General features: G+C 44.5%; 3 protein-coding genes and 1 long non-coding RNA gene across 12 annotated transcripts; 1 reads left to right on the plus strand and 3 right to left on the minus strand.

Moving 5' to 3' along the window:
- Positions 1-1,415: 1,415 nt before the first annotated feature.
- cdk13 (cyclin-dependent kinase 13) lies at positions 1,416-10,840 on the minus strand. The gene is made up of 14 exons (XM_017406731.3): positions 8,786-10,840; positions 6,955-7,521; positions 6,687-6,848; positions 6,453-6,592; positions 6,120-6,290; positions 5,842-6,031; positions 5,695-5,751; positions 5,486-5,587; positions 5,324-5,401; positions 4,819-4,935; positions 4,596-4,727; positions 4,288-4,484; positions 3,124-3,624; positions 1,416-2,873 (listed from the first exon to the last, which is right to left on the minus strand). Exons 1-14 carry the CDS (start codon positions 9,925-9,927, stop codon positions 2,176-2,178), a joined length of 4,254 nt encoding a protein of 1,417 aa, XP_017262220.1. The 5' UTR covers positions 9,928-10,840; the 3' UTR covers positions 1,416-2,175.
- A 977-nt stretch (positions 10,841-11,817) lies between these two features.
- ralaa (v-ral simian leukemia viral oncogene homolog Aa (ras related)) lies at positions 11,818-17,322 on the minus strand. The gene is made up of 5 exons (XM_017406676.3): positions 17,171-17,322; positions 14,903-15,149; positions 14,608-14,816; positions 14,291-14,465; positions 11,818-14,194 (listed from the first exon to the last, which is right to left on the minus strand). Exons 2-5 carry the CDS (start codon positions 15,014-15,016, stop codon positions 14,072-14,074), a joined length of 621 nt encoding a protein of 206 aa, XP_017262165.1. The 5' UTR covers positions 15,017-15,149; positions 17,171-17,322; the 3' UTR covers positions 11,818-14,071.
- Positions 16,215-22,718, plus strand: zgc:111976 (uncharacterized protein LOC553663 homolog). Of its 9 annotated transcripts, XM_025003832.2 has the most exons (17): positions 16,955-17,038; positions 17,748-17,839; positions 18,774-18,849; positions 18,945-18,999; positions 19,141-19,267; positions 19,364-19,392; positions 19,561-19,632; positions 19,712-19,786; positions 19,975-20,051; positions 20,134-20,193; positions 20,295-20,397; positions 20,515-20,639; positions 20,910-21,028; positions 21,132-21,330; positions 21,439-21,534; positions 21,913-22,015; positions 22,097-22,718. In XM_025003832.2, exons 1-17 carry the CDS (start codon positions 16,981-16,983, stop codon positions 22,359-22,361), a joined length of 1,731 nt encoding a protein of 576 aa, XP_024859600.1. In that variant the 5' UTR covers positions 16,955-16,980; the 3' UTR covers positions 22,362-22,718. The 9 variants fall into 9 exon arrangements, with proteins under 9 accessions (XP_037829277.1, XP_037829278.1, XP_037829279.1 ...); XM_037973349.1 differs by lacking the exon at positions 16,955-17,038 and adding an exon at positions 16,215-16,368 and having other exon boundaries at positions 20,295-20,639; XM_037973350.1 differs by having other exon boundaries at positions 16,940-17,112; positions 20,295-20,639.
- LOC119616655 lies at positions 20,195-21,003 on the minus strand. The gene is made up of 2 exons (XR_005232620.1): positions 20,879-21,003; positions 20,195-20,623 (listed from the first exon to the last, which is right to left on the minus strand). It is a non-coding gene; the product is annotated as an uncharacterized LOC119616655 (long non-coding RNA).
- Positions 22,719-25,277: the final 2,559 nt, after the last annotated feature.

Raw genomic sequence — 25,277 nt, forward strand, 5'->3', positions numbered from 1 at the left:
TCTCAAGTAAACCTGTGCGTTTTCTGTACCTCCTTTCACATCCACGTCTCCCCGTTCATTGGCCATCCCTGGTCCCCCCGGACCCTGCATTTAGGAGCTGCTCTTCTACGACGAGACAATATCAACAGCCTGACTTCCTCCCCTTCGGCCTCAATGTTCGTCCTGCCACCTTCCAGCTATGACATTGTTCACCTTTGGTCTGTTCAGCCACCCTGAAATCCTCCTCCTCCTCTCTCCAAAAGGGCACTAAGTTAGTCCACTTCATTAATTCTAACCTTTGGACACCAACCATTTCTCCTCTTCTCGCAAAGCACCTAAAAAATTCACCTACTTGTAAATAAACACTTACCTTTGTTTGCCTATTGTCTGTCGTGTCTCAGCCGGAGCTCTGGGCTTAATTAAATATTTACCAAACAAGATAGGTGTGGCTCTGTTGGTGACTTCAAGCCAAGACCTTCAGTGGAAGCTTTCAAGTTACCGCCTACGTTCCAACCGTCTGTGCTCCTGAGTTATGGATCGTGACCGACAGAACGAGACGCAAGCAGGCAAAATGATCTTCCTCCACAGGGTGGACAGGCTCGGCCACTTGAATGAGGAGCTCCTTCATCTGGGGAGAGCTAGGGGTAGAGCGCTGCTCCTCCATGTTTAAAGGAGTCGGCTGAGGTGGTTCGGGGAACATTTTGGATTCCCCCGGGAGGAGCTGTAATGTCAGCGGGGACAGGAAAGTTACTTTAACTCAAAAAAACCCAACCTCCGAAAAGTGGAACAAAATGGATGGATGGATTTATTACTGTCATTTCAAGTAATTTTTTTTTTAAATCAAGGTCTATAAAGCAGCTTCAACTGTTTACTTTAAAATCAGCTGCAAATATATGAATGCATTTCAGTTATTGCAAATAGATCTTCTTGAATGATTCAAAATCTTCAGGTGACTTCAAAGAAAAATCTTGTTTTATATATCATATATAACACTTTAGAAAACAGCTTCAAAGTCTGATATCCAAACACATATTTTTATCAATTAATTAACATTCAGACACCAGTTTCTGATCTTAACGTTCCTTGTTCGCGCTCAGTTAGGAGTCATGTTCTCCTAAATAACAGCTCTACAAAGACTCCCTAAAAATCTCAACATTTAAGAAGCTTCTGCAGAGCTGGCAGATTGTCCGAGCTCACTAAAAAGGATACAAAGGACATTATGTCCTCTTGTGGATGTTGGATCTGCAGAGACAAAAAGTGGTGCCAGTGCATCTGGTAACACCATGTGTCACATTAAAAGAATTAAACATTTCAAACACCGATTGTTTCTTTAAACGATGGCGCAGTGAGAGCCAGCGTGGGGATGTTTAACGTGACGCTGCCCTCCAGTGGCGTAACGCTGTAGGGCAGCGAAAGCAAGTCATTTCACTCAAACATACACTGTTGGGATTTCTTTAATAAACATTTGCCAAAAAAGGACCAGGGAGGGACGGGGACAGATTATTTTAGTACAAAAAGAAAAGTCATTTCCTTTCATCTTAACTCTGGTTATGCGTTTGCTTCGCTCATAATTTTACACCTACAGCCAAAGAACAAAAAAAAAAAAGGAATTCAAATTAAAAACAGCCTTTCTTCACGATCACATTGACTGCAGTTGTACAAGTGCTACCAGTCTTTGCCCTCAAATAGCTTCACGTGCTGATGACTAACCCATCAGCCTAATCAAACGAGCCATCGATAACTCTACATAATCCTGGCCATAAAAAGACGTTATCAGTCAGAAATTTCAATGACATCCCGCATCCATTTCCTTTCATAGCCAAAATAGTTTCTGCCTACTTCCGTCAGTAGTGCAAAACATTAATACTACTCTGCCTTGAAACATTACAGAAAGGCTAAGGTAGAGATTAAAATTCACCTGGCCTGACAATGTACATCCAAAAAAGATAAAAGTTTAATTTAAAAGATAGCAGAATAGATTACAAAAAATATGAAAAGCTCCCCAGGTGTTATTCAACTGTCCTTCTGCAACATATTCCAGATTAAGAAAAAAAAATACAATGCTTTACACAAATTTAAGTTAATAAAACTGAATGTGCATCTCCAGATCCTTCTAATCTGGCCTTAAAAGGCTTTGGGTTCAAAGCGGAGTCTTTTAGCCTTTTGTTCTTTGTTGCATTAAAAGTTTCCAGTCTTTCAGAAGGGCAGCCCCCGTCCTCTGATTGTTGCTGTAGAGTTCACATGCGGAACGAAGCCCAGGGGGAGAGGTGGAGCCCCGACCTGTGACGGCGAGCCCCAGGATTGTCCTGGTGCCGGGATGGGTGGAGGAGGCACGCCGTCCTTTCCGACCATGGTGTGGTTGTACAGGTGGATAGCACTGGGGTTGGGCTGTCCCTCCATAGATACAGAGCTGTGATTGTACTCGAACCGGTGGTCCTTATCGCCACTAAAAATCATACTGCTGGGTCCGGTAGCCGCTGCTGCTGGAGGGAAAGGGTCCGGGTGGCCCGGTGGCAGAACCCCAGCAGCATTCGAGGAGCTGGCAGCTTTCCCGGGCCCGCTAAAAACTTCTCTCAGTGTGTGAGGTGGCAGGCCTCCGCCTAACATGTGACCCATGTAGCTGTCCCCGAAGCCTGCGGGAGTAAAAGGTAGAGGAGGTGGGTGGCTGTATTCGGCCCCATACCCAGAACCCTCGGCGGAAGGGAGAGGTGGGTAGTCCGGCTCCGGTGGCCGACCTCCATCAATTCCGCTCGCTGATGCAATAGGCGGAGCGTGGCCAGTTTGGGGCTCGGGCGGTGGCTGCCGGTAGTCCAGGTCAGCATGCGGGGGTGGTTCTGGAGGCTCGGGTGGTCTCTGGTCTGGGGGCAGGATGGGCACTCCCCCTACCTCAGATACTAAAAAAACATAAGACTCTTTAATCTATGTATATTAAGGGTACAACAATAATTAGTTGATCATCAAAAAGCTGAAGGACTAAACGAAAACATCTGTCAAGCAAACACTTCAAACCTTTTTATTTATGATAATTGGCTTCTTTAGTTAGAAAATACTGTTTGGTTTGTTTTATTACCCTTTAATTCCTGATAAAACTGTTATTACGTAGTGTTTTAAATATGGTTTAGTTAAAAAAGAAACCCAGCTCACCTGGAGACACGGGGCTGGGCTCTGGAGGCTGTTTGACCTCTGGAGGTAGAAGCGGCGCTGCTGTAGTTACTCCAGCAGGGTTGGCGCTTTCTGTCCCTTCTCCGCCGTCACTTACTTCCTGCCTCTGAGCCTGCTGGGCCTGCAGTAGCTGAGCTAGCAGCATAGTCATGGCTGTCTGAGTGGCGGCCGCGGCCTCGCCCTCTGGAATACTCGACGGTGCAGACATGGGGGGCGACGGAGGCTTGGGCATGGGAGGTGTGCGAGGAACCCCTGCCGGGGGAGCGGGCTGGGGTGGCTTGGCAGGTGCAGGCTGAGGTGGGGGTTCGGAAGGGTCAGAGGGAGCTAAGGCTTTAGTGAGCTGCTGTAATGTCTCCTGGTTGACTTTAGTGCTCATAGACTGAACAATCTGGGCTGGGTTGGCTGCACTCTTGGGCTGGCCAAACAAGTTCAGCAGGACCGCCAGCTGCTCCTGGGTGAACTGTGAGTTTGGACCCTTTGGCTCTGCAGGAAGAAAATAGATCAGTAACAATGGCACAGATGTATTCTTATCCTTGGAAATGAACACCTAAGCTTTCTAAAATAAATATATACACCAATGTTTTGTGTCAGAGGGATCCCTGTCAACTTGACAGAACGACTTGACAAATGGAGTAGAAAATGAACAGGTTTAAAAATAGGACTAAACAGCTGCCAACAGGTAAAACACTGGTCTGCTCAAAGCCATTACTGGAACAAAAGCAATGGGTGTCCTCGTGAAGAGAGCACGACTCATTCATTTAAACAGTGATGGGTACAGAAGGAGACCACTGTAGGAGTTTAATGGGCTTTTTGATGAGCGTGCTATCAAAGCAAATGAGTCCTTATGGAAGAAAAGACGAATTAACTAAACCAATACGATAAATTCTGTGTCAGTCAAACTCGCTCTAAGACCAAAAAGCCAGCGAAGAGCCAATCCTAGATTACAACTAAAAATTATACAAACCTACACTTTAATATTTATTTATATTTTAATCTCCAAAAGAACAGCTGATTATTCCATGTAGACACTTGACTCTTGTTTAAGATGAACTACAGAACTTTCACTGATGTAAGGCTTACTCTAGAGGTTTTTTTTTTTTTAACAAGTGACAAGCAAGCTAATAATAAAACAGTCATGACACTCACCGAGCAGAGCAGAGGCAGCTGTGTTCTGGGTTTTGATACCTCCAGGAGCAGGGAAGCCCTGTGGAGTGTTACTGCGGCTGTCATCGAGGCCCAGCTCTTTTCGGGGCACTTTCGGAGCCACCAGTTCTTCCGGCATCTGCTTCTGTCGCCGGCGTTTCTTACTCCACAGCTCGTGACAGTCCTGCCAAAGTGGAAGACTGCGGAGACGGACAAGATTCAAAGGGTGTGTGTAAATGCAAAGAAGCCGATAACCACGTTTACACACACTGTACAGTCAACGCACTGATGCAACATCAAACACAACATACTCCGGTGGAGGCATCTTATCTGGATCCACATCCTTGAGAAACTCGCTGCTCAGAGCTTGTTCGGCTGCGCAGCGCTTGCTGGGGTCCAAGTTTAGCATGTGGTCGAAGAGATCCAGGGCTGAAGGTGGGATGCTGAACAGAACAACAAGCACAAGAGCGTATCACAGTGAAACGACGGAAAGCAGACTTTCAAGAAAAAGTAAAGTACATTTAATTAACCCACAAAGCAAACTCCTCTCGTAGGCGTCTCCTGTATTGCTTCTTTGGTTTCATGGTGTTGAAGAAGGGAAGCTTTATAACATCTGGCCAAACAGCAGGACAGGGACTGCCACATATTCGACTAAAGAAAAAGTAAACAGAAATCCATTTGTTTTAGCAGAATGCAGCAAAGTGTAAGAACAATAGGCAATAAAACAATATATGTGTGTATATTCTCCCATTATTACTGCAATCCCTGTGTAATAAGAACAACACAAAATGACAGAGTTCCTTTCTCCTAAAAACAGATATTAAATTTAATGGTTTCTAGTGGCAAAAGGTGGCCAGTCTCCGCTGGATTGTGTCCTATAATGAAAGAGTTCATAACAAAAACAGCTAAAACATTTTAAATTAAACTTTATAGGCAGCTGGGATTGTCAGTAGAAAGATTGCTGAAAGCCCCTTCTCAATCATTGCTGTGAAGCTGTGTGGGAACCTATGCATGCTTTAAAACTTCAGCTCACACCTACCTAATGAGCTCTAACTGTGCAAGCTCCTGATTTGCTTGAAAGATGGGTTTCTTTGTGAACAGCTCCCCAAGAATGCACCTGCAATGGTCAAAAATCAGGGACAAATCGTGATTCAGTAACTTGTGTTGGAGCCTATTCAAACAATAACCAACGAGCTCTTACCCGCAGCTCCAGACATCGATAGCAGGCGTGTACCTCTCCTCTCCCAAGAGCAACTCTGGAGGGCGGTACCATAGTGTGATCACTTTGTTGGTGTACGGTCGACTGAAAATGCAAAAAATAGATGTGTTAGTGACAGAAATCACAGAAAAAAGGTACAAGAAAGGCAAAACGCATAACTGATAGTTGTCCCAAGAATACAGGAGACTTACCTCTCTTCAGAGTTGTACAGCCGAGCAAGCCCAAAGTCTGCAAGCTTTATTTGACCTCTGATTAAAAACAAAGCACTGATTAAAGCAAATGACAACCTGACAAAACAGAAAATGATTTAATCTGGCAAAAAGAAAAAGCGGTCTGACTTGTTATTCAGAAGAATATTGGAGCACTTGATGTCTCTGTGCAGAAAGTTCTTCTTGTGGCAGTAATCCAGGCCCTCCAGCAGCTGACGCATAAAAGACTTGATGTGGTTCTCGTTGAAATGGACCAGGCCTGACTCGAGCAAACCCATCAGGTCGTGGTCCATGTACTCAAATACTAGATAAAAAGCACCTAAGATGAGGAGGAAAAAAAAAAGACTCAGTACAGAGATGCAGCTGGTGTCGTGGGTTTTAATTCAGGCTAAAAATCGTTCAGACACCTTTATCATTCCTGAAGTCCAGAGCATCTTCCTTGTCCGTCACAATCTCCTTCATGTTTATGATACTCTTGTGATTGAGCTGTCGCAAAATTTTAATTTCTCTGATGGCTGTGATAGGGAAGCCCTCCTTTTCGTTGTCCAGACGAACTTTCTTCAAAGCCACCATTTCACCTGATGACGAAGAAAAGCAGAGAACTCACAGATCTTGTTCTAAACTGTGCTTTAAGTCTGTTAATGGCATTTAAAACTCTTGTGTCACCAACCTGCATAAACACTGTGTCCATGAAAACACTCAAGAGCTCTGGTAGAGTCAATGTTTATCTAAACACTTACCAGTGTCTTTGTCTTTAGCTTTGTATACTTGACCGTAGGTACCTTCCCCCGTGATTCCAATAATCTCAAACTTGTCCACGCATCGTTTCCCCCAGTATATCTCAGTTTCTTTTATCTCGCCGTATCTGGGACCACAAATTCTGTGAATAACAAAAAAAACAAACATTTTGAATGAAACGAGAACATATATTGCGTATGAAAACGCGATCGAGAACTACGCACATCAAAACATACTTAGGTCTTCGACGAAGTGTTTGGGACTTTTTGTCTTCGGGGGGGCTGTGTGGAGAAGATGATGTACCGCCAAGAAGTTCAGGGGGCAGGGGCAAGTCGGTGAGGAGCTGGCGAGTCTTTTTCTCCGCCTTCTTTTTTCCTGAGAGCGAGCTGTCTTTTAAGCTGCAGATGATCAGAGACGGGGGGCACGAGTAAAACTTAATGCAACAACAAATATACGATATAACACAATGAGGTTACCAAATTTGAACGGGACATATAATCCTACCCTTCTCCTTTGTCTGAGAGTTCAGCTGTTGTTTGGGGCAACGGCAGCGGGGGCAGAGTAGAAATAACTGGACCAGCAGGTCGTTCCTTGTCTTTGCTCAGGGCAGATGCTGGTGCTTTCCTCTTGTCCCGGTGAACAGAGTCATCCCTCCCCTTTCCATCTCTGTCTCTGCTGTTCTGCTGCTCTGTGATCCTCTTGGACAACTTGTCAGCGGGGGACTGGGGCTGGCTCGACGTGGGCGTCCTGGGTCCCTTTTCTGGTTGAGGTGGAGAGGGGGGCCGCCCCTTCCTGGCTGTGTGGTTTGATTTGGGGCTGGGCTGAAGTGCAGACGACGAACCCTTGGTTGGAGTTGACGTGTTGCTCGTGTTCTTGGCCTTGGCAGCTGCTTCTGCAGCTTTAGCTTTTTTCTGCTTGCTGAGCTCAGCTGCGAGGCTGCTTTTGAATGTGAGTGTGCTTGGCGAAAGACTGGAGGGGCGGCTGCGGGAACGAGAGTGGCGGTGACGGCTGTGAGAGCGCGAGTGTCTCGAGGATGAATATGGACTTCGGCTACGTGACCTTGCAGATCGCCTGGAGGAAGAAAAAAAAAAAAAAGAAAAGCAACCACTTTGTTAGACTCAGCGTTAACAAAACAGACATGGCAAGACATTAAGGCCAGTTCACTAACCACTGCAAATTATGCAAATAAGTTTCCCATTCCATAGTCTGACTGACATGCTATTACAGGTAAATAACTCCCAATTTGCTATGAACCATAAAAGAACAAACTCCATATTCAAGTTTGCACTTATAAGTGAAACTAAATTAACGTTCTTTTTAAAAGCTGAGTGGATAAACTACATTGTGTAGTGCTGCAGGAGGTTGGCGGTATTGATGCATGTAATTATGATTCAGTGACTGGAAACGAAACCTGAAGACTGAAACTGCAATGTACACTGACAAGTTTACTTTTCAGGAATGTATTTATTTTACTGGGGATATCTGGCGTGAGAGAACTGGGAAGATGCCACTCTGTCACGGGAGTTTACAGAGGCTAAACTGGAAACGGCCTTTCAAAGACACCCAGTTTTAATTTGTGGTAGATCGGATGCTATTTGCAACAGTTGTTTCACTCCGCTCTGATGCACATCCTGTCTCTGAAGCAAACTACTTCAGACATGAGTATGAAAATGCATTAGAGATAGTTTCTAACAGTCTCATTATTTCCACTCAGCTTTTTCTAATTAGATTTTCTAATCCAAAGGAGCTGTACAAACCCAGCTTACGTTGAACATGGTGGAGCTCGGTTAGGAGTATATTTATAAAGAGACTATTATTACCTATCACACTTGAAGCAATGGTGGCTTATTACACATATATCATATTGCCTTTCATTAAAATCTAAGTTATTCACTGGCATTAAATGTCAGCGGTCAGAAGGATTATGTTTGCAACTCTAATATTAAATAATAAGTTTATTTTTGATCAGTGTGTTCCTCAAACATACAAAAATAACCTTAGGAGTTATGTGGGGATATTTAAACACCCCATAATTCAATTGGCTGCTATGTGTTTGATACTTTTTAGCCATCTTGATGTTGAGTATGAGGTGTTGGAATCAGGTGGGCGGTTTGTAGCTTTGTGATGTGGACTTAACCCATTTAAGAATTAGTTTGTTCCTGTATTAGAAGGTATTTTAAACAGTAATCTGAAATAAGGAGGTTTGTACAGCAGGGTGACGCCACAACTTCTTTAATACTCAAGGTTATGTATTTATTTAATGGAAATATTTAAAGTATTTAAATTCCCTACTGCAGAAGGGTACAACGAACAAAGCTGCACTTAAAGAGCTCACCTGACATCTGGACTTGGACTCAGGGACTTCCTGTACGGACTTCGAGATCTTCTGCGGTTTCCGTACGGACTTGAAACAAACTCGCCCTGTTCGTACGGGCTGTGTCGACCGTAACTGGGTGACCTGCGCCAGTTCACCGGGCTCGCAGGGGATCGCTTCCTCTTGTTGCTGGAGTACGAGCTCGGTGACTTTGGGGCGCCGTATGCTCCATAAACGTCTACGTCCCGGCTGTAATATGTGGAGCTGGGGGAAAGTCTTTTGCTCCCGTATGTTGGACTTCTTCTTGAGACCAGCTGGTTATAACCACCAGGAGACTGGTAGCTATAGGAATATGATGTCCCATAGGGACTTTCTGATTTAAACCCAGGACTTCGCCTGTAGGCCCTGGGGTCCTCACGGTCTTCTCTGTAAGACTGTGGAGCCTCCCTGTACGCAGACGGGGGCTCTTTGTCAGATCTTGTTTTACTTCTGTGCCTTTTCGAATCCTTTTTGTCCCCAGACTGCACGGACTGAGAGGCAGAAGTTCTCTTACTGTTCCTGTCACTACTCCTCGCAGAGTCTTTGTGATTTTTAGAGCCACTCAGGCTGCCGCCACTCCTCGCCTTGGACGAGTCCTTCTCTCGACTCGGACGGTCCCTTTTCCGGTTCGTCACCTTGTCCTGCTTGTTCTTCGCAGATGGTCCTCTTATCACGTCGTTCTTGCCGAGGCCTCCCGGGTGACCCCTGTCTAGGGATGCTGGTCCATTGTTGTCCCCAAAGTCAACGTCGCTGAGCTGATCCACTGACAGGCTGTCGGCGTGGGGATAGGGTTTGGGAGAGGGGCTTCCAGAGAACCGCTCCGACTGGGAGCTCACGTCGTCATATTCGACTAATGTCCGAAGTTCCAGCTCCTTTTCGAAAGCGCCACTCCGGTCGTTGCCGGGGTCCTCTCCCGCACCTGTTGGCCACAAGTCTCTGTTCTTGGCTTGCCTGCGTTTCTTTCGCCGTGAAGCCGACGAGCGCCTCTTGTCTCGGTGTCTGTCCCGCTGAGCAGCAGCAGCACCCCCGCTCCCAGCTTTACTCCGCCTGTCCTGCCTGTTAGCATTTCGCTGCGCAGAGGGGCTCCGTCCCCGACCTTCCCGAAGCACCTCCGAGTTGGGCATTTATCCCTCCGAGTACAATCAAATAAAAAACCAAAGCAACGACGAAGTCCTGGCCAACAGTGCGCTACGCGTTACGTGAACTGTGTCCCTTGGCGTGTCGCTGAACCGAACATCGGTCTAGCCGTGTAACAGGCTACTTAGCCGAGGTCTCAGCAAATTCACAGCCCGTTAGCAGAGTCACAAGCTTAGCATCCCCCGTCACAAAGCGAGCGCAGCCGGGCTTCTGGAGAGAGTAAGTTGGTGACACTCGGCGTCAAAATATCCCGCCACACTCGGTTATCAATGCGGCGTTAAATTAGAAAGCTAGTCCATACTTAACCATTGTACTCCAGGACGGATGTCTCCCAAGGTTTGTTAGCCACAGCTAATCGGTTCAGCCAGCTAACAGCTCAGCTACACGGAGTCGCATTCCATTTCACGATGAGGCCCAGAGCGGCTCCGAAATTAAAGAGAAAAATAACTCACCTATCCTAAAATGTGACGGCCCACAGAAGGTTATAAGCCCGCTTGCCGGATAGTGTTAAAATGTGTAAAAAAGAAAGGAAACTCTCCTCCACTCAAACTTCTCTTCTTCCATCACAAACCTGTGTGCAACAAGGAAGTGAGCAGCACGCAAGTTCGCCGCTTAGCTAGCCGCTTAGCCAGCTAGCTTTCTTTTCTCCTTGCGTGGAGTTCTGGGCAAACTCAGTCACAAAAACAATCCCATTCAAAGGCGCTCCTCGAGAGGCGCATCCCGCCGGACTGGTGCCCCGTTGGTTGACAACATCCCCGCAAGCGTAGCAGTCGTCCTGCCGCGTACGGCGAATTAAAAACGCCCCGGATAGGCTTAAAAATATTATAACTTTGTTCGTAATGAGGCTAACAGTGCGGCTCGCTAAGGCCCGTGCAGCTTTCAAACTACAGGCCTCGTGCGTCGACGGGAGCCAATCGCAGCCGTCTGCGTCATCCAGCTCAGAGGCTACGTCACCACGAAGGGAAACCCTCACCTTCAAAATAGAACAAGAAGCAGGGCAGATAAGAATAGGCGACATAAATAAGAGCTACAACTTCTAAACAACACTCCAGCTCTTGGGTACTTTCATACATAAATATAACATTATTTCTACTATAGCCTGCATTACTAAAATGTCATAGTCTTGTTACCCTGAAATGCAGACGGGTAAAACAAAACATCTAGTCTGTTCCAGAGGTCGTAAAAACCTGAGCATAACGCCTCTCTTTTAATGTCAGTCTGTTTGCAGGGTAGATGAAAGCAATTACCTTCCAAAAATGACACAAGCACAGTTTAAAATGTTATTAGTAATATCCACTTTATTTGCAATTTTCAAATAACAACAACAAAAAAAAAGATCTGAAATGTAAGCTTCACCCTTTGCATTCACAAACAGGCTACATGAGTGGTTATGCTCAAATTAAGTAAACATGAAGGAAACATTTAAGTCATGGCATACGTACAACCATCCGAACGAAGACACAGATATCTAGTTTTATTCCAAGGGTATTAATATAAAAAGGCAAAAACGAGTTATCTGAATACCCAGTTTGCTAACAGCTTTCACACAAATGTCAGTTTTAGCATCTTGCTGAAAATATCCAGGCCATTGTCACGGGTTATACATGAAAACAAAGCAAAAAAGACAAAAAAAAGAAATTATTGGGACAAAGACAGACTGTTAAGATGATGTTACAGTGAGCAAGCATGATGATGGTCAGTAAGCAGCTGCTGTGACGACACGCGTAAATGAAATCTACTAAACTGGGATCTGTACACCGCTTCTGTGCCTATCGTTCTAACGTTCAGGAAGGGTTCAGTCGGTGTGATGCACTGGAGGTTAGCCCTTTGAACCTGTCAAACTGCGCCCCATGTACTCTGATAACATGGCCGCTCAATTTTTTTTTTTTTTTTTTGGGGGGGGGGGGTTGGCCTCCTCCTGTTCCAACTTAGACTCCTTCCCGTGTGCTTTTTTTTTTTAAATAAACGATAAAATACCAGGCTTCATTTATGATTCTAGACTGTCAACTTAGATAACTTAATGCAGTGGTGTTAATTATACGTCTAATAAAGATGATTAGTATTGGATGTTCCGGTCTCTACAGAGCATTCAAGCTGAAACATATCGACTACACTTTGCCTTTTGGAAAGGGTAGTTTAAACACAAACAGTGTTTCGAAATGCTTCGAAGTTTCACATTTCTTCTTTGCATTTGCGACAATCCTTTTGCATAGACTCCACACATTTACTCCCATGTCAATGATTTAAAACAGATCGGCTTGGCAACAACTCCTGGGTGGCTGTTGGAGGGGAAAAAAAAAAGAAAGTCCCCTCTTTCAATTATTTCAATTGCATATAAGGACATAATAACAATGATCTGGTTTTTACAGGCTCTAAAGTTATTAAAATCTAACCTCGAACGAACGAAAACACAGATTTCAGCAAGCTGGTCAAGCATGAGTCATATATGACGACATGGTGGAATCTGTTGTGTGTTTTTGTACACTTGAGGTTACATTTGAATCATTTCAGAAGCTTTTCTTATTGTCGCTTAGCCGTTATTGTTGTATTTTCTGTTTTGTTTTACGCAGTTTTAACTTAAATCTGCTTCTAAAGCAACTACAAGAGACAGAAAAAAAAACAAAAAAAAACACTCAGTGTTCCTTGAAATGTTGCCGCATTTGAACGCAACCTGGCACAAAATGTGGCAAAAGGAATAAATAAAAGTATACTCCGCACAGCTCTGGTAGGCCAAGATTACAGGATGAGTAAGAGGGGGATTATCCACGTTCACAACGGCCAGAGAGGCAACAGTGACGCACTGCACAGGAATTCCTAAAGCCCTCGTAACCTTGTGTTTTTTTCCTCACGCGACCTAGAATTAAAATCGATTTATTTGATTCGCCTAACGCCCCCGTCGAGCTTCGTCTTTTACACACACACGTTGTAGTGCTTGATGTTTTCATTCAGCAGAATTAATAACTGGGCACTTATTTGTACAAGCGAGTTGTTTTCTTTGGTGACTGACAGCAACATTTTTGGACAGATGCATAAAAATAAAAAAATATAATAAAAAAAACGACACATTTAACGACGACAACAAAAACAGAGAGATGGGAATAGAAAGAAAGTTGATTAAAAGTCTGAGCCAAGTAAAAATTGAATCAAGAAAAGGAAAATCTTTACATGTCTGGAAGCAAATTGTTTTGTCAGTAAGTGTCAGAGCAGCATGTAAAGATGTAGTGTTTATGGAATCACCTTTTTCTTTTTTTCTTCTTTAAATCAGAGCACCAGGGATTCCTCGGTCACAGAAAAGGCAATGAAAGTCATTCGCCGAGTAAAGTTAAAATACAATTAAATGTTAGAATTGAAAAAATAATTCAAGTGTTGCGACATCCTTCTCAGGTTTAAGGGTAACGATCGACGTGGTTTGTGCATTTTCAAAGTGACTAAGAAAGGGGGGGCAGAAAATGGAGCCGTTAGTGCGCTTTTTTTTTTTAAACATTATGATCTGAAACAAAAGGAAAAAAAATGAGTACAAACTAAATTAGTGCTTATACATACTATCATATAAGGAAAAAAAGTGTGTGGGAATGGCATCAAATTTGGGCTTTAATTTACGAAAAAATAAGGATTTTAATTAAAATCCTACATTAACTTGGTGGCGACTTTGTTAACTTATCGCTTTTGGAAATTTCATTAAATAGATTGTATGAAACTCCAGTTACATCTTCCCCGTTTAAAACTTTTATATCCTTTTCTCTCTCGAACGTCCACCTCACAGCTGTCTGAATAGATTTTAAAACACCAAACTTTTACAATGAAAGGGTTGTTTTTTTTTTTTAAGATTTCAGGACTTAGCTTCTTGGCAAGCTTTGGCCTAAATTAAAAACACCATTCGTCTATTAAGCTCCGTAATGTGGTCAAGAGTAAAGAAAAGAGAGAGTACATGGATCATAAATTATTTGGAGTGTCAGCACATAAAAAGTTAGAGCTATAAATGGTGTATGAAGTGCCACCTTTACTACTTCCTGACACAGATGCTCTGCTAGCCAGGAGCAGAAAGTCATGGTCAGGTCTGGGCACAAAATAAATGCAAAAGTCTGAGAAATGTATATGTACATAAAGCAGTCAACCTGCTCTACTTTACCACTATAAAATACAGCACCGCTCTCTAATTCTCTTAGCCAAACTTTTACTTTTCTTCTTCCCGTTCTTCTCTTTGCTGTCTTCCATTTTTCTCGCCCGGATCTCTCTCATGAGGTCAAAAAACACCTGCGACAAAAAGGGAGAAAAGAGAGCAAGAGTTTGATTTGTATTCGTATCGTGTGCAACACGCCGAGCTTGCGTTTCCAAGGGGGCCGCGCGAACCTTGTCGACATTGGCACGGGTCTTGGCAGAAGTTTCCACGTAGCACACCCCCCACTGCTCGGCGCGCGCCTTGGCCTCGTCGGCGCTCACCTGCCGCCGGTCGTCCAGGTCCGACTTATTGCCAACCAGGAGGAAGGGCACGTTCTCGTCCTCCTTCACCCGCAGGATCTGCTCCCTGCAAAACAACCGGGAATAAGCCACCGCCCCGCTTCTCAGGTCAGCCCAACTGCGGCGCTGTCGCACGCAGGCCGCGCCGAGTACTTGTCGCTTTTAATCACAACACACAGGTTTCTCGTAAACAATGTGCGCTTTGAGACCTGAAGTCTACTGTCGCTGCAAAGGACTCCAGTTCTGTGATGGAAAATACGCAGAGGAAACCCTCGCCGCTGCGGAAGTAATTATCCCGGATGGCTGCATAGTCCTCTTGGCCGGCTGTGTCGAGGATGTCAATCTGCACCTCCTCTCCATCCAGCACCACTTTCTTCCTGTAGCTGTCCGCTTTAGTGGGCTCGTAGTCTTCAACGAACTAAGAAAAATAAAAAAAAAAACATCACCAATTAGGCGCTAAACATCAGCTCTTCTTTTGAGCATTTTACGCGACAGTTCACCGACCTCGTCGTACATGAACTGGAGGGTAAGGGCCGACTTCCCCACTCCTCCGCTGCCCACCATGATCACTTTGTGAAGGGCTAGGGAGTTCTGTCCTTTCGGCTTCGCAGCTGCCATGACTCTGCGTGGACGCACGCGTCGGGTGTGGGGGCAGGGGGGCGGGGGGAAGAAAGTCCAAGGTGGCGGGAGGAATTGTGAAATGAAGATCGTAAAACGACTCCAGGTGCGGCGACGCGCTCAGTGATAACTCCTGTGGCGTTTACAGTGAGAAAGAGAGAGCGAGAGAGAGAGGGGGGAAAGATAAAAAAGAGAGACATTGCATCATAATTTCCAAAGCCTGCGTGTTCCTTTATTTTACCCAAGGAAAAATTGCACAGACAAGAGAAAACGCTGCTCGACTACAAATGTGGTGCAGAGAACAACTGATAAGAAATGTGACCTTAATTTTTTTTTTTTTTACTTCATCTTTGCAAATATGCCACTTAATAAACGGGATGAGTGAAATCCTTTGGGGTGGGGTTCTGTGGAGACGTTGTGAACAAAGAACATCTTACCTGGTGCTCTGCGAACAAACCCAGTTTACAGACAGAGAGTTTAATTCAAACCAGTGCATATCAGTCCAGCAGAAATACAATATTTCTTCCACACGTGTTCCAGGCTGCACCAGAAGCGCTACAGCTAGCTGCTACAGTGTTTTTACTTACAAATAAGCCCATAACTTTCTGAAAATAGCCATGCAACGCAAAGCTGACAGCAATGAAAGGGTTTATGAGGTAGTGTCTGCATGAAGCATTATGAAATGATTAGGACTGGAGGTGTTTATTCTGGTTACTCGCAAGCACAAATACTGGCAGCAGCAGCTAGCTGTAGCATGTCCGATTCACATCCACCGAGGAACGTTTTCTTATTTCTACTGTGTAATGTAACAGATGTTAGATTTTCGGGATTGGAGTGGTTTTAAGGTAGCAGCAATGAGCAACATCCTGTGGTATTATTTTAAAATGTTTTTTTGTTTTTTTTATTACTGTCCGCATCAAACGCTCAAACACGGCCATACCGATCAGTAAAATGTTTAGGCATTAAAGGGAAAAAACGTGAACGGGCATTCCCACGTTTGGATGTAAGATCGAAAAACCATCTTTCGCACTATGTGGCAGTAACCAAACCTAACACGCTTTTAAACCTCCCAGAGAACATCTGGCAGTATTTCCCAATCTCTGAAGAGAGGTGGGTCGAATCTGACACACACTGCAGCTATTTAGTGGTCAGCTTCTCATCAGGAACTGGCTACAAAGTGTTTTAGGAGGAGCACGATGTCCAGAAATGTTTCAGCGTGTTGTCACCAGCACAAGCCAAGGCAGACCTCTGGGGATCAGAGATAAACATGGGAGTAATGCCAATACATCATTAGACAAATGAACAAAAGGGATCCTAGCAGTGAAAGTCAATAGAACGATTTACTACAGGAGGTAATGCACTTTTACTATATCAACTCGTATTCGCAAAAAAAAAAAAAAAAAACGTAGCAGGTGAAAATAATACAGCACATGGTAACAGTTTAGTTGCATTAATGTGCTTAATAGCACGTTTAAAATGCAATGTTTTAACCCAAGCTGAACCATCACGATGCTAAATTCCTACCTGGGAGAAAACAGATCACCACAACGCCGACCAACAGTGTTATCAGCTAATCTGTGTTTCATTACTTAGCACATAATTAAAGACAACAACAAGTTAAGATGGGAGGGGGAGAGGGGAGGTTGGTCGATGCTAACGGAGCTAGCAGCACTTTGAGCGAACTGCTACGACGTCACGACCAGATAAACAACATCCCAAAAGAGCGACAAGCAGTGCTTTAATGGCTATGTCGACTCAAGAGCAAGTTTGAGGATTATAAGTGGTGTGGGTCGAGCCAGTGGGCTGACAAGTGGGCGAACGCGGCTAACCGGCTACCGAACCCACAGAGGCTGGTGGACGTCACCTGACAATTTCACGAACAGCTGATCGGGGCTCAAACTGATTGCAGCTGCTCATAAAATGTTTAAAAGACGAGTCTTTAAAATACACACACACAGCAACAGATGCTCGGTCGGTGCTTCCCAACTCCCAGCAGCTTCCTCGGCGGCTACAAGCTAACAAGCGAGTAGCTAATCACAACTACACCGCGTAAAAAAAGAAACGGAAAAAAAACTGGAGGGTGGGGGACTAGAAACGTGAGCAAAAAACAAAGGAGCAGCTGCTGCACGATCGTTCGTGTTGAGAGCCACCTACCTGGAAATTAAACCGGGTTCGCTTTGGCAAAGTGTTCGGGCGAAGGCTGGGGCAGGGGTGGCGAAATGAAACGAGTCAGCTAGCTAGCTGTTGGTTAGCTCATGGCTAGCTGCGCGGCTAACTCCGGGGACCTGCACGGTTAGCTGCTAGCAGCAGACTGACTGCACCTCCTGTGGGCTGGGCTCCGTCTGACAACGCCCGCCAGCCGGCTGGTGTCGGACAGCAGCGCTCACTTTTACTCCTGGACTTGAATGGACTCTTTACTGACTGCAAAACGTGTCGATACTGTAGTAATTCGCATGTTATACAAAAAAAAAGCAACGCGCACACTAATTGGAATCGAATAATTGGCTAATCCGCCCATGGCACGTGAGCATCAATTAAAAGCAGCTTTTGGGTTCAGTTTTCAGATGATATCTAAATTATGTCAACATTTCTAACCATTAATACCAACTTTTTAGGTTTATCTCAAACAGTCATGTAATGTCATGATAAATGCTGTGCAAAAATGGACAAAAATGTGAAAATAAATTAAAATAAGGGTGATTTTTTTTTTTTTCCTCCTGTTTGTTTTCAGTGATGAGGGACAAGGCCATCATTTCCAACCTGCATCTCAAGTTTGCAGAGAAGACTTGGAGTGAGACTTTTCAGCTCGTCCGAAGGTGCATGGTGAGCCGTGTCCCAGTTAAAACCTACCTTTTATAATTGTCTTTGCAGTTCGGTCGTGGGATGAATGGTTGGAAGGGCTCTTTAAAACGCTGACAGCCAGGAGCTGGTGCAGTGATCCGGCCCGGTTGGACCATGAGATCATTTGTACTGGAACACACAAGTCTTTGTTTTGATCTGCAGATTGACTTGGTTTAACTTATCGGCGTCAATGAAATCTATGCAAGCCATTTAAACTGAACATAAATGTTGTTTTTAAGGTTTAAAGTGGGCCTCTCAAAGGCAAACTGCTGCTGCCTTTTCGTTTTAACTTCCCCCTGCAATGTTTACATCGATCTTGTGATTTATTTTTTTGCTCTACTCGCCGTGTCCTATAGTTTGAACGAACCAGAGCACCCTCCTAAGTGTCCAAACATATTTGAAGGGCGTACTTTTAACACTGCAAGCTGAGACTGTGAGAACAGGGGGATGTTAGTTTTCTTTAGATTTGCCGTGGGTGAAGCGGCAGAGCAGATAATGCTCGTGGATTAATCTAAAGTGGAGCTTGGCAGTGGTCAGTCCCTGGAGTCTGGTAGGGGGGAACTTGATTACTTGGTGGTCTGAGGTGATGTGTGGTCTAAAAGGGGGTAATGCACTTGGGGTGAGTTGTGCAATACTCTGCTCGCAGTGATCATCATGGGATTCTTGGAGTACAGGCCGACGAGCAGAGTGTATCACAAAAGTCCAGAAAGGTGTTTCTTTTTGTTGTTTTTTTTAAAATAGGTCTATCCCATAGTGCAAGGCATCCCAGTGTCAATATTTTCCTTGCCGTGGCGTCACGCAGCTTGTGCTCCTTGGTGGGATGGACGGCCAGGACCAAAGACTGTTGACACAAGCCTCGCTCCGCCGCACAACCGGTTCATTGTTTTCCTCTCCTCCCTTTTTTGTCTCACAATAGGAGAAATCCAGAGATGCATCCAAACCTTGTGAGCCGCTTGTTAGATCCCTGGAAAGACTCCAGAAAGCGCTTCATGGTAAACAAATAAATGTTCTAGACATTTAAAGAAAAAAAAAAAAAGAGGAGGCATTTAGTGCTTGGTTTGTGTTTCTGTTTATCTGTGTGTTCCAGCTCCCTCCATGAACACCACAAAGTCCCGTTTGGAAACGATAGCAAAGCAGCAAGGGTAAAACGACCCGACTTGGTCTGTCCGTTGGATTAAATCTTGCCTCACATCTCCTCGGCTTCTCTGCTTCTCTTTAAATATAAGCCAGCCTAATTTACTGTGGCGACGGCGTTGTCATCATCTTTCACGTTTTCTCACAAGGATGGGCTTCCACGCGACCGAGGCCACGTGCTACCTGACAGGCAACTTATTTTACGTGGAGGTTGTGTTGCTCCCGCACGGGGAGGTGCAGGAGGTGAAGGTGGCCCCCCATGGAAAACCCCCTTCTGTAAGTCGACTCTGCAGTGAGCCATGTGATACCCTTTTTTTTTTTTTTTTTCCCTTTCGAATTTGGTTTGCTAATTAATAAAAAATGATCTCGCAGCCCAGTGAGTCCCTTCTGCATCTGCTGAGGTAAGGAGTAGAGGAAAGGTAAATTAAAATCACTTTTCTTATCGAAAATGGTGCCTTATCGCCAAAATTACCAGTTATATTATTTTCTCTAAATATTTTCACAGAAACACGCATAAATATTTGGTTGCATATGCTACTTGTGCTCCTTTTTTTTAATTTTTATTAAAGGTCCCACAATTTTGCTGATTTCTCTCTGAGGCTGGGAGGCCTGTTTGCCCAATACAACATCCCTGGAGACGGGTACCTACTCCTAAAGTATTCTTTTCCAAATTTAAAATATCTTTTTAATTTCTTCCCCTTTTTTTTTTTTTTTCCTCAGTGAAATCAAGCTGAAGTTGTTGACGTCCCTACAATATCTCGAGAAAGACTTGCAGCAAATATCAAATTTGCACAGGTAAATATAAGGGCAAGAACGAGCAAAACCTGCCTTATTTGTGAGATAGTGCATTACGAGGTTGGACCAAAATGGCTATAAGTCCCCATCTTATAATAAGATGATCTCAGTTTAAAACTCTGGTGGGCGATATGCATTCCTATAAGGTATGTTTTGTCTTTATTTGAATAGATTTTCCTGTTTTTCAGGGAACCAAAACACTGTGACCCTCAAATAGACCTGATAAACTATGGCAGAGTTGGGTTTTTGATAGCAGGAAAAGAAGGTACAGATTCCCAAATATCTGCATGAATCTAATATTATTTCAGTTTTAGCTTTATTTTTTTAAAAAAAGTCTTCAATTGCAGACTGTCCTCTGACTCTTCAGTTTTATATCCCCCCTACTGAGGGCGCAGAAGCTCCTTCATGTAAAATACTGGCTTGACTTTAATTTCTCTTTTGAAATCAGCATTTTATTTCAACCTTTTTTGTATTTTTTTTTTTTCTCTAAAAACATCCAATTTGAAAGCGGTCGTCCAGGCGGCCCAAGTTACAGTGGGTGTCAGCGGCGTGACTCACCGACTTCAGATGGCGTCTGTTCTCCCACAGCTGCCGGAGCTGGATCCTCGCCGGTCTGTTTTCATTGTTTTTAATCTCGCGCTCAGCAGGACCACTTTCATTCTGCGCCCTGCGGCGAGTGAGAGCCGTCGCAAAATGATGCTTAACTGTAAATTTGCGTCCCGGGGCAGTTGTCTCGCGTTCACTCCGCTGAGCGAGGGCCCACATGAGACGCTGCCTGCCTGTTTCCTGCTCAGACTGCAGCCGCCGGTACCGGTGATGTCTTCTTTTGTTGAGAAGCTGAAACAGATTACAGGTTAAACCTATTGGTTTTTTTTTCTCCCCTCAAGATAAATATTACTCTAAATCAGGGGGTCTCCAATCCTGGTTCTGGAGGGCCACCATCCTGCATGTTTTAGTTGTTTCACTGCAGGTCTTCCAGTTGTGCAGAAGCACAAATAAGGCGTGTCAGAGCAGAGAAACGAGTAAAACATGCAGGATGGTGGCCCTCCAGGACCAGGATTGGGGACCCCTGCTCTAAATACTGTTACACACTTCAGTTTTTCCCCACTATGATATTTCACAGATGTGGCTGTACCAGAGTTCAACCTGCAGTGGGCACCATTACCCAAGCTTCTCCTGAAAGCTTCACGAAGCTCAGACCCCTGCGGGGACACTCGATCCGACCAGGAGCTCCTCGCAGTGGTATTAACAAGCAGTGGAAATGTTGTGTCGCAGCACCGATCGTCTGCAAGCCTGTAGCTCGAACGTCGACTGCGATCTTTAATGGAGCCGTTTGCCCACGCAGCCTCTTCCGGGTGGCGTGACGCACAGCTACGTCCTCCCTGGAACCGCGTGGGATGCGCCCACACAGAGGGCGACGGTCGTGGACGGCGTCCCCTTCACCCAGCCGGCTCACGTTCCAGCCCTGCTGGAGCTGCTGCGCCACCAGTGTGCCATCAACACGCTGCTGAGGAGCTGTGTCTGCGCTCCGAGTACCAATCCAGGTGGGAGGACGTTCACATATTAGGGGAAAAAAAAAAAAAAAGATCCCACCCCATGTGGAGCTGCTAATGTTCTTGTCTGTAACGCTTTACTGACACAAATCCCATCAGGTCTGATCTGCGAGTGGCATTTTGAAGTCATCCCAGAGTCTGCAACAAGCTTTTCTGTCACCTTCCACCAACCCCACACTGACTCTCTTGCTGTTTGTAAGCATTTTATTTTAATTTTTTATATAATTCTGGACAATAACTGCCACAACAACGTAATCTCGGAAACTGTTTGGGCAGCTAATCCTTCTCAAGTGTGAAAATCTGATTATTTATCACCTAAAATAGTAAAGTGGGAATTGTCGCTTTGTTCTGCAAGTTAAATAAAAACACCCACGCTACTAGATCAAGTTAAAGGGATAGTTCAGATGTTTTTGAGGTAAAGATTATGAACAATATCTTACCTGTAGCAGATGGCTCTTTGAATAGCCCCCAGTTTGGAGAGTTAAATTATTCAGAATCCTTTCACAGAACCCCACTTTAAACACTCTTTAAACTGTAATAGAGGGTATAAATGATCCATCTGTGTCCTTGTAGTGCTGGTGAACGTGTCTAATCCTCATCAGATTACCTGCAAGTTGTTTGGATCAGGAATATGTGATTCCTCACTGGATGAACATGTCTCCACGGTTATGAGGAGGTATGTCTATTTATCACAACTTTCTCATTTTATTGCTTTCAGAAGATGCATTCTGACTTCATGACTTTATTTCCGTCTTAGTTGCATGTCCATCCCTGTGACCATGAAGGCACTGTACAGCAGGATGGAGGAAATGATCTCCGGTCCAGTCTCTCCCAGCCGCCTGGCCACCACAGGAGCTGAAAATCCCCACTTTACTCCTAAAATGGACACCAACAAAGAGTCCCCCACAGTTTCCCAAAGTGCAGCTGTGCCAGAAGGCGGTGCTGGTGTTTCTAGTTCAGCCTGTGATGCCAAATCTGAGCTTCCATCCGGAATAAATACCAGCTCCCCTGTCAACTCTTAACCATTCCCTCCTCTGGGTGTGTTTCCTTAATGAATGGCAAACTGTCACAGTTGAGTTACACATTTAAAAAAAAAAGCAATAGCTTGGTATTAATTATTTTCCTCACATAATGGATTCATTTTAGCCAGAATGTGTACCGACTCTTTGTGTTTGTCAGCTTGAGACGCTGATATGTGACCGCTGGAGGTTGAATTGTGTTGCTTTGCATTCCAGAGTGGCAAAAACTCACTGACTGTAAAGGTCTGAGGTCTGGGTTTGACCTCAGATGGCCCAGAGCCCAGTAAGCTTGGTGCCATCCGAGCCAATCGAACGCCATCTAAACGTGCCCGTCGAGGCTCAAAAGCAAATCCATTAAAATGAGAAAACATTACAAAAAAAATCCATCTTTTGCGAGCTGCATACATCTTTAAAGTACTGAAGTGAGGGTTCTGTAGAAAAGTTATCACTATCTTACATGTCGTAGATGGGTTTTTGAATGAACTCAGTTTAGAGAAATGGTTTATTTCTGATTATAGTGATAAGCTAATGGCTAGTCCAAGCAGGGACAATTTTAAAACTGTTCATAAAAAAAAACAGCAGTTTATGCAAATGCTTTTTTCTTAATATTTACACCACTACTTGTGCAAGATTGACAGTGATATAAGGCAGTTAGGTCTGAGCTCAACTCTCTGCACACTGAGGTTGTTTAGAGCCATCTCCTACAGGAAAGATGTTTATAACGTTTCCACAGAACTTCTCTTCAAAAGTTCAGAAGTAGCCCCTTAAAGATTTTTAACAGTGACCCTTTTTTTTTTTTTTGAACTATCATTTTGAGAAATCAAAATTTGGTACAATAAAAATATTTTGTGTAGAAGTGCGTGAGCTGATTTTTTTATTATTATTTTTAACCTGGGTACAAGCTAAGACATCTAACACAAAATGTAACTAATCTGTGTGCCAGTTAAAAAAAATAAATAAATAAATAAAAAACATTTTTGCTGCCTAATGCACAGAAGAAGTTGCATTCCACCATAGTGTTTGACATGGAAAACACATTACAGCTCTTCAGGCAATCCATGCTTAAGACCATCCCGTCATGTGCGCATGGAGAGGGATTTAACGTGTATTTAGAATATTTGGTCGACTGTCAGCAGCAGACAACTGGCTTTGTCTGGTGTCTTTACTCCAGCGTATCCAATGACCTGTTTGACTGCTATTATAGGAACAGAGCAGCATGTGGTTAAACCACTCTTCTTTTAGAGGACCTGTATCCTCTGAATGTTTGAGGGATCATGCGTCCCTGGTTCTGATAGGCTGAGAGGGAGTCTAGAAAAACGACAAATACTGTGGGGAAATGATTACATGATTTCTTGCGGATTTCGTAATTGTCCACAAAAAAGACAAACAAAAAAAGACTTTTCTGCTTCGACGCCAGGTTGCACACATCTCAGGAGCCGTTACAGAAGCTCTAAACCCTTTAGGTTTCTTGGCTTCTGCCTGGCAAACTGAAGCTTCCCTCCAGACTTTCTGCAGGACTGAGGTCCGGAAACTGGTCAGGGCCACGCCGTGACCTTAACGTGCTTCTTCTTTAGCCTCTCCTTTGTTGCCTTGATATATTTTTGGGATTATTATGATGCTAGAAGACCCATGTTCTGGCTGAGGGAAGAAGGTTCTGGTTCAAGCTTGGCCCCTTTACATGGTGAAGTCATCCTGTACTCTTAGCAAGAAAAACAGCCCCGAAAGCATGATGTTTCCACCTCCATGCTTCTCTGCAGGGGGGAGTTGTTCCGCAGGTCATATTCAGGATTTCTCTTCCTCCAAACACAGCGGGTGGAGCTGATGCCTCACATCACCACAGTAGTCAGGATGTTAAAATTGGGCCTTATTGAGCAGGGGGACATTGTGAGGAATAGAATATTTTAATCCATTACAGCGTAGTGTGTTAGCGATGGTGAGACTGGTGAATGTGGTCCCAACTCAGATCGTTAAAAAACCCTCCCTGTATTGTGGGCTGACCTCTCACCTCTCGTGATCATCCTCCCCTCCATGAGGTAAGAGCTTCCATAGAGCCTTACACCAAGGGTGATTGATGGTCATTTCTTGAATTTCTCAATTAGCTTCTTGCTGATAGTCTTGTAGTCCATTCCAACCTTGTACCGAGACACTATCCTGTCTCTTATATCCTTGGACAGCTCTTTGGTTTTGCCAATGGAGGAGGAAGGGGTTGAAATGGAACAAGCAGTATCTGAAATTGCCATTAAAATTCTGGGGACAAAATATTGATTTCACTTCATGACACACAAACACGTTTTCGTTGCTTGCCACCAAAAGGCGAAAGCAGGTTGGTGCCGTTTGTCTTCGTGCTTGCGTTTATGCGTTTTTTTACCAACACGTCTCGCGAGCCACTTCACGAAACATCCGGGAAGTAAATCATGGGACGGAGCCCAATTCAAGATGGCCGTCCCAGCCAGCTGACTCTGTGAGGCACTTGAATCGCTGCAGTTCAGTCAGGTTTGGGGCATTTTGTGCTAAAAGGCGACGCGGTTCTTTGGAACGGGGCGAGCTCATAAAATCAGCTCTCTGTGTGGAAATACAGGGGTGCCAACCTGCAGGCCTCGAGGGCCGCTGTCTGGGGAGTTTAAGGTTTTTCTGCTCCAACGCACCTGATTCAAATGGTTTAATCACCTGCTCACCAAATCAGCAATTAATCTATGTAAACCAGGTATTTTAAAGCAAGAACACATCTAAAATGTGCAGGAAAGCGGCCCCAGAGGAATGAAGTTTGACACCCCTAATTTTTAAGGAGGAAAAAACAAACAAAGAATGTTTAAAAAGTTGTGCCATTTTGGGAGAGCAAGTAGCCAAGGTCTCTGCAACAGTATGTTATCATCTGAGCATGTCTGAGTCACGGTCTTGGCCTTTTTTTAGTCCCCCCCC

Source organism: Kryptolebias marmoratus, linkage group LG21, assembly GCF_001649575.2.
Source record: "Kryptolebias marmoratus isolate JLee-2015 linkage group LG21, ASM164957v2, whole genome shotgun sequence".
In the NCBI taxonomy this organism is placed as follows: Eukaryota; Metazoa; Chordata; class Actinopteri; order Cyprinodontiformes; family Rivulidae; genus Kryptolebias; species Kryptolebias marmoratus.

What these genes read in the sequence shown, in the direction of transcription:
- ralaa (XM_017406676.3), bottom strand. Translation starts at nt 15,016, where the DNA reads ATGGCAGCTGCGAAGCCGAAAGGACAGAACTCCCTAGCCCTTCACAAA. An exon ending in TCCAGTTCATGTACGACGAG is followed by an intron (nt 14,817 to 14,902) that starts GTCGGTGAACTG and finishes TATTTTTCTTAG; the next exon opens with TTCGTTGAAGACTACGAGCC. An exon ending in GCAGCGACAGTAGACTTCAG is followed by an intron (nt 14,466 to 14,607) that starts GTCTCAAAGCGC and finishes GTTGTTTTGCAG; the next exon opens with GGAGCAGATCCTGCGGGTGA.
- zgc:111976 (XM_037973345.1), top strand. Translation starts at nt 16,981, where the DNA reads ATGCTCGGTCGGTGCTTCCCAACTCCCAGCAGCTTCCTCGGCGGCTAC. An exon ending in TTTGATAGCAGGAAAAGAAG is followed by an intron (nt 20,052 to 20,133) that starts GTACAGATTCCC and finishes CTTCAATTGCAG; the next exon opens with ACTGTCCTCTGACTCTTCAG. An exon ending in ACCAGGAGCTCCTCGCAGTG is followed by an intron (nt 21,029 to 21,131) that starts GTATTAACAAGC and finishes TTGCCCACGCAG; the next exon opens with CCTCTTCCGGGTGGCGTGAC.
- cdk13 (XM_017406731.3), bottom strand. Translation starts at nt 9,927, where the DNA reads ATGCCCAACTCGGAGGTGCTTCGGGAAGGTCGGGGACGGAGCCCCTCT. An exon ending in ACACTTCGTCGAAGACCTAA is followed by an intron (nt 6,593 to 6,686) that starts GTATGTTTTGAT and finishes TGTTATTCACAG; the next exon opens with AATTTGTGGTCCCAGATACG. An exon ending in AATATTCTTCTGAATAACAA is followed by an intron (nt 5,752 to 5,841) that starts GTCAGACCGCTT and finishes GTTTTTAATCAG; the next exon opens with AGGTCAAATAAAGCTTGCAG.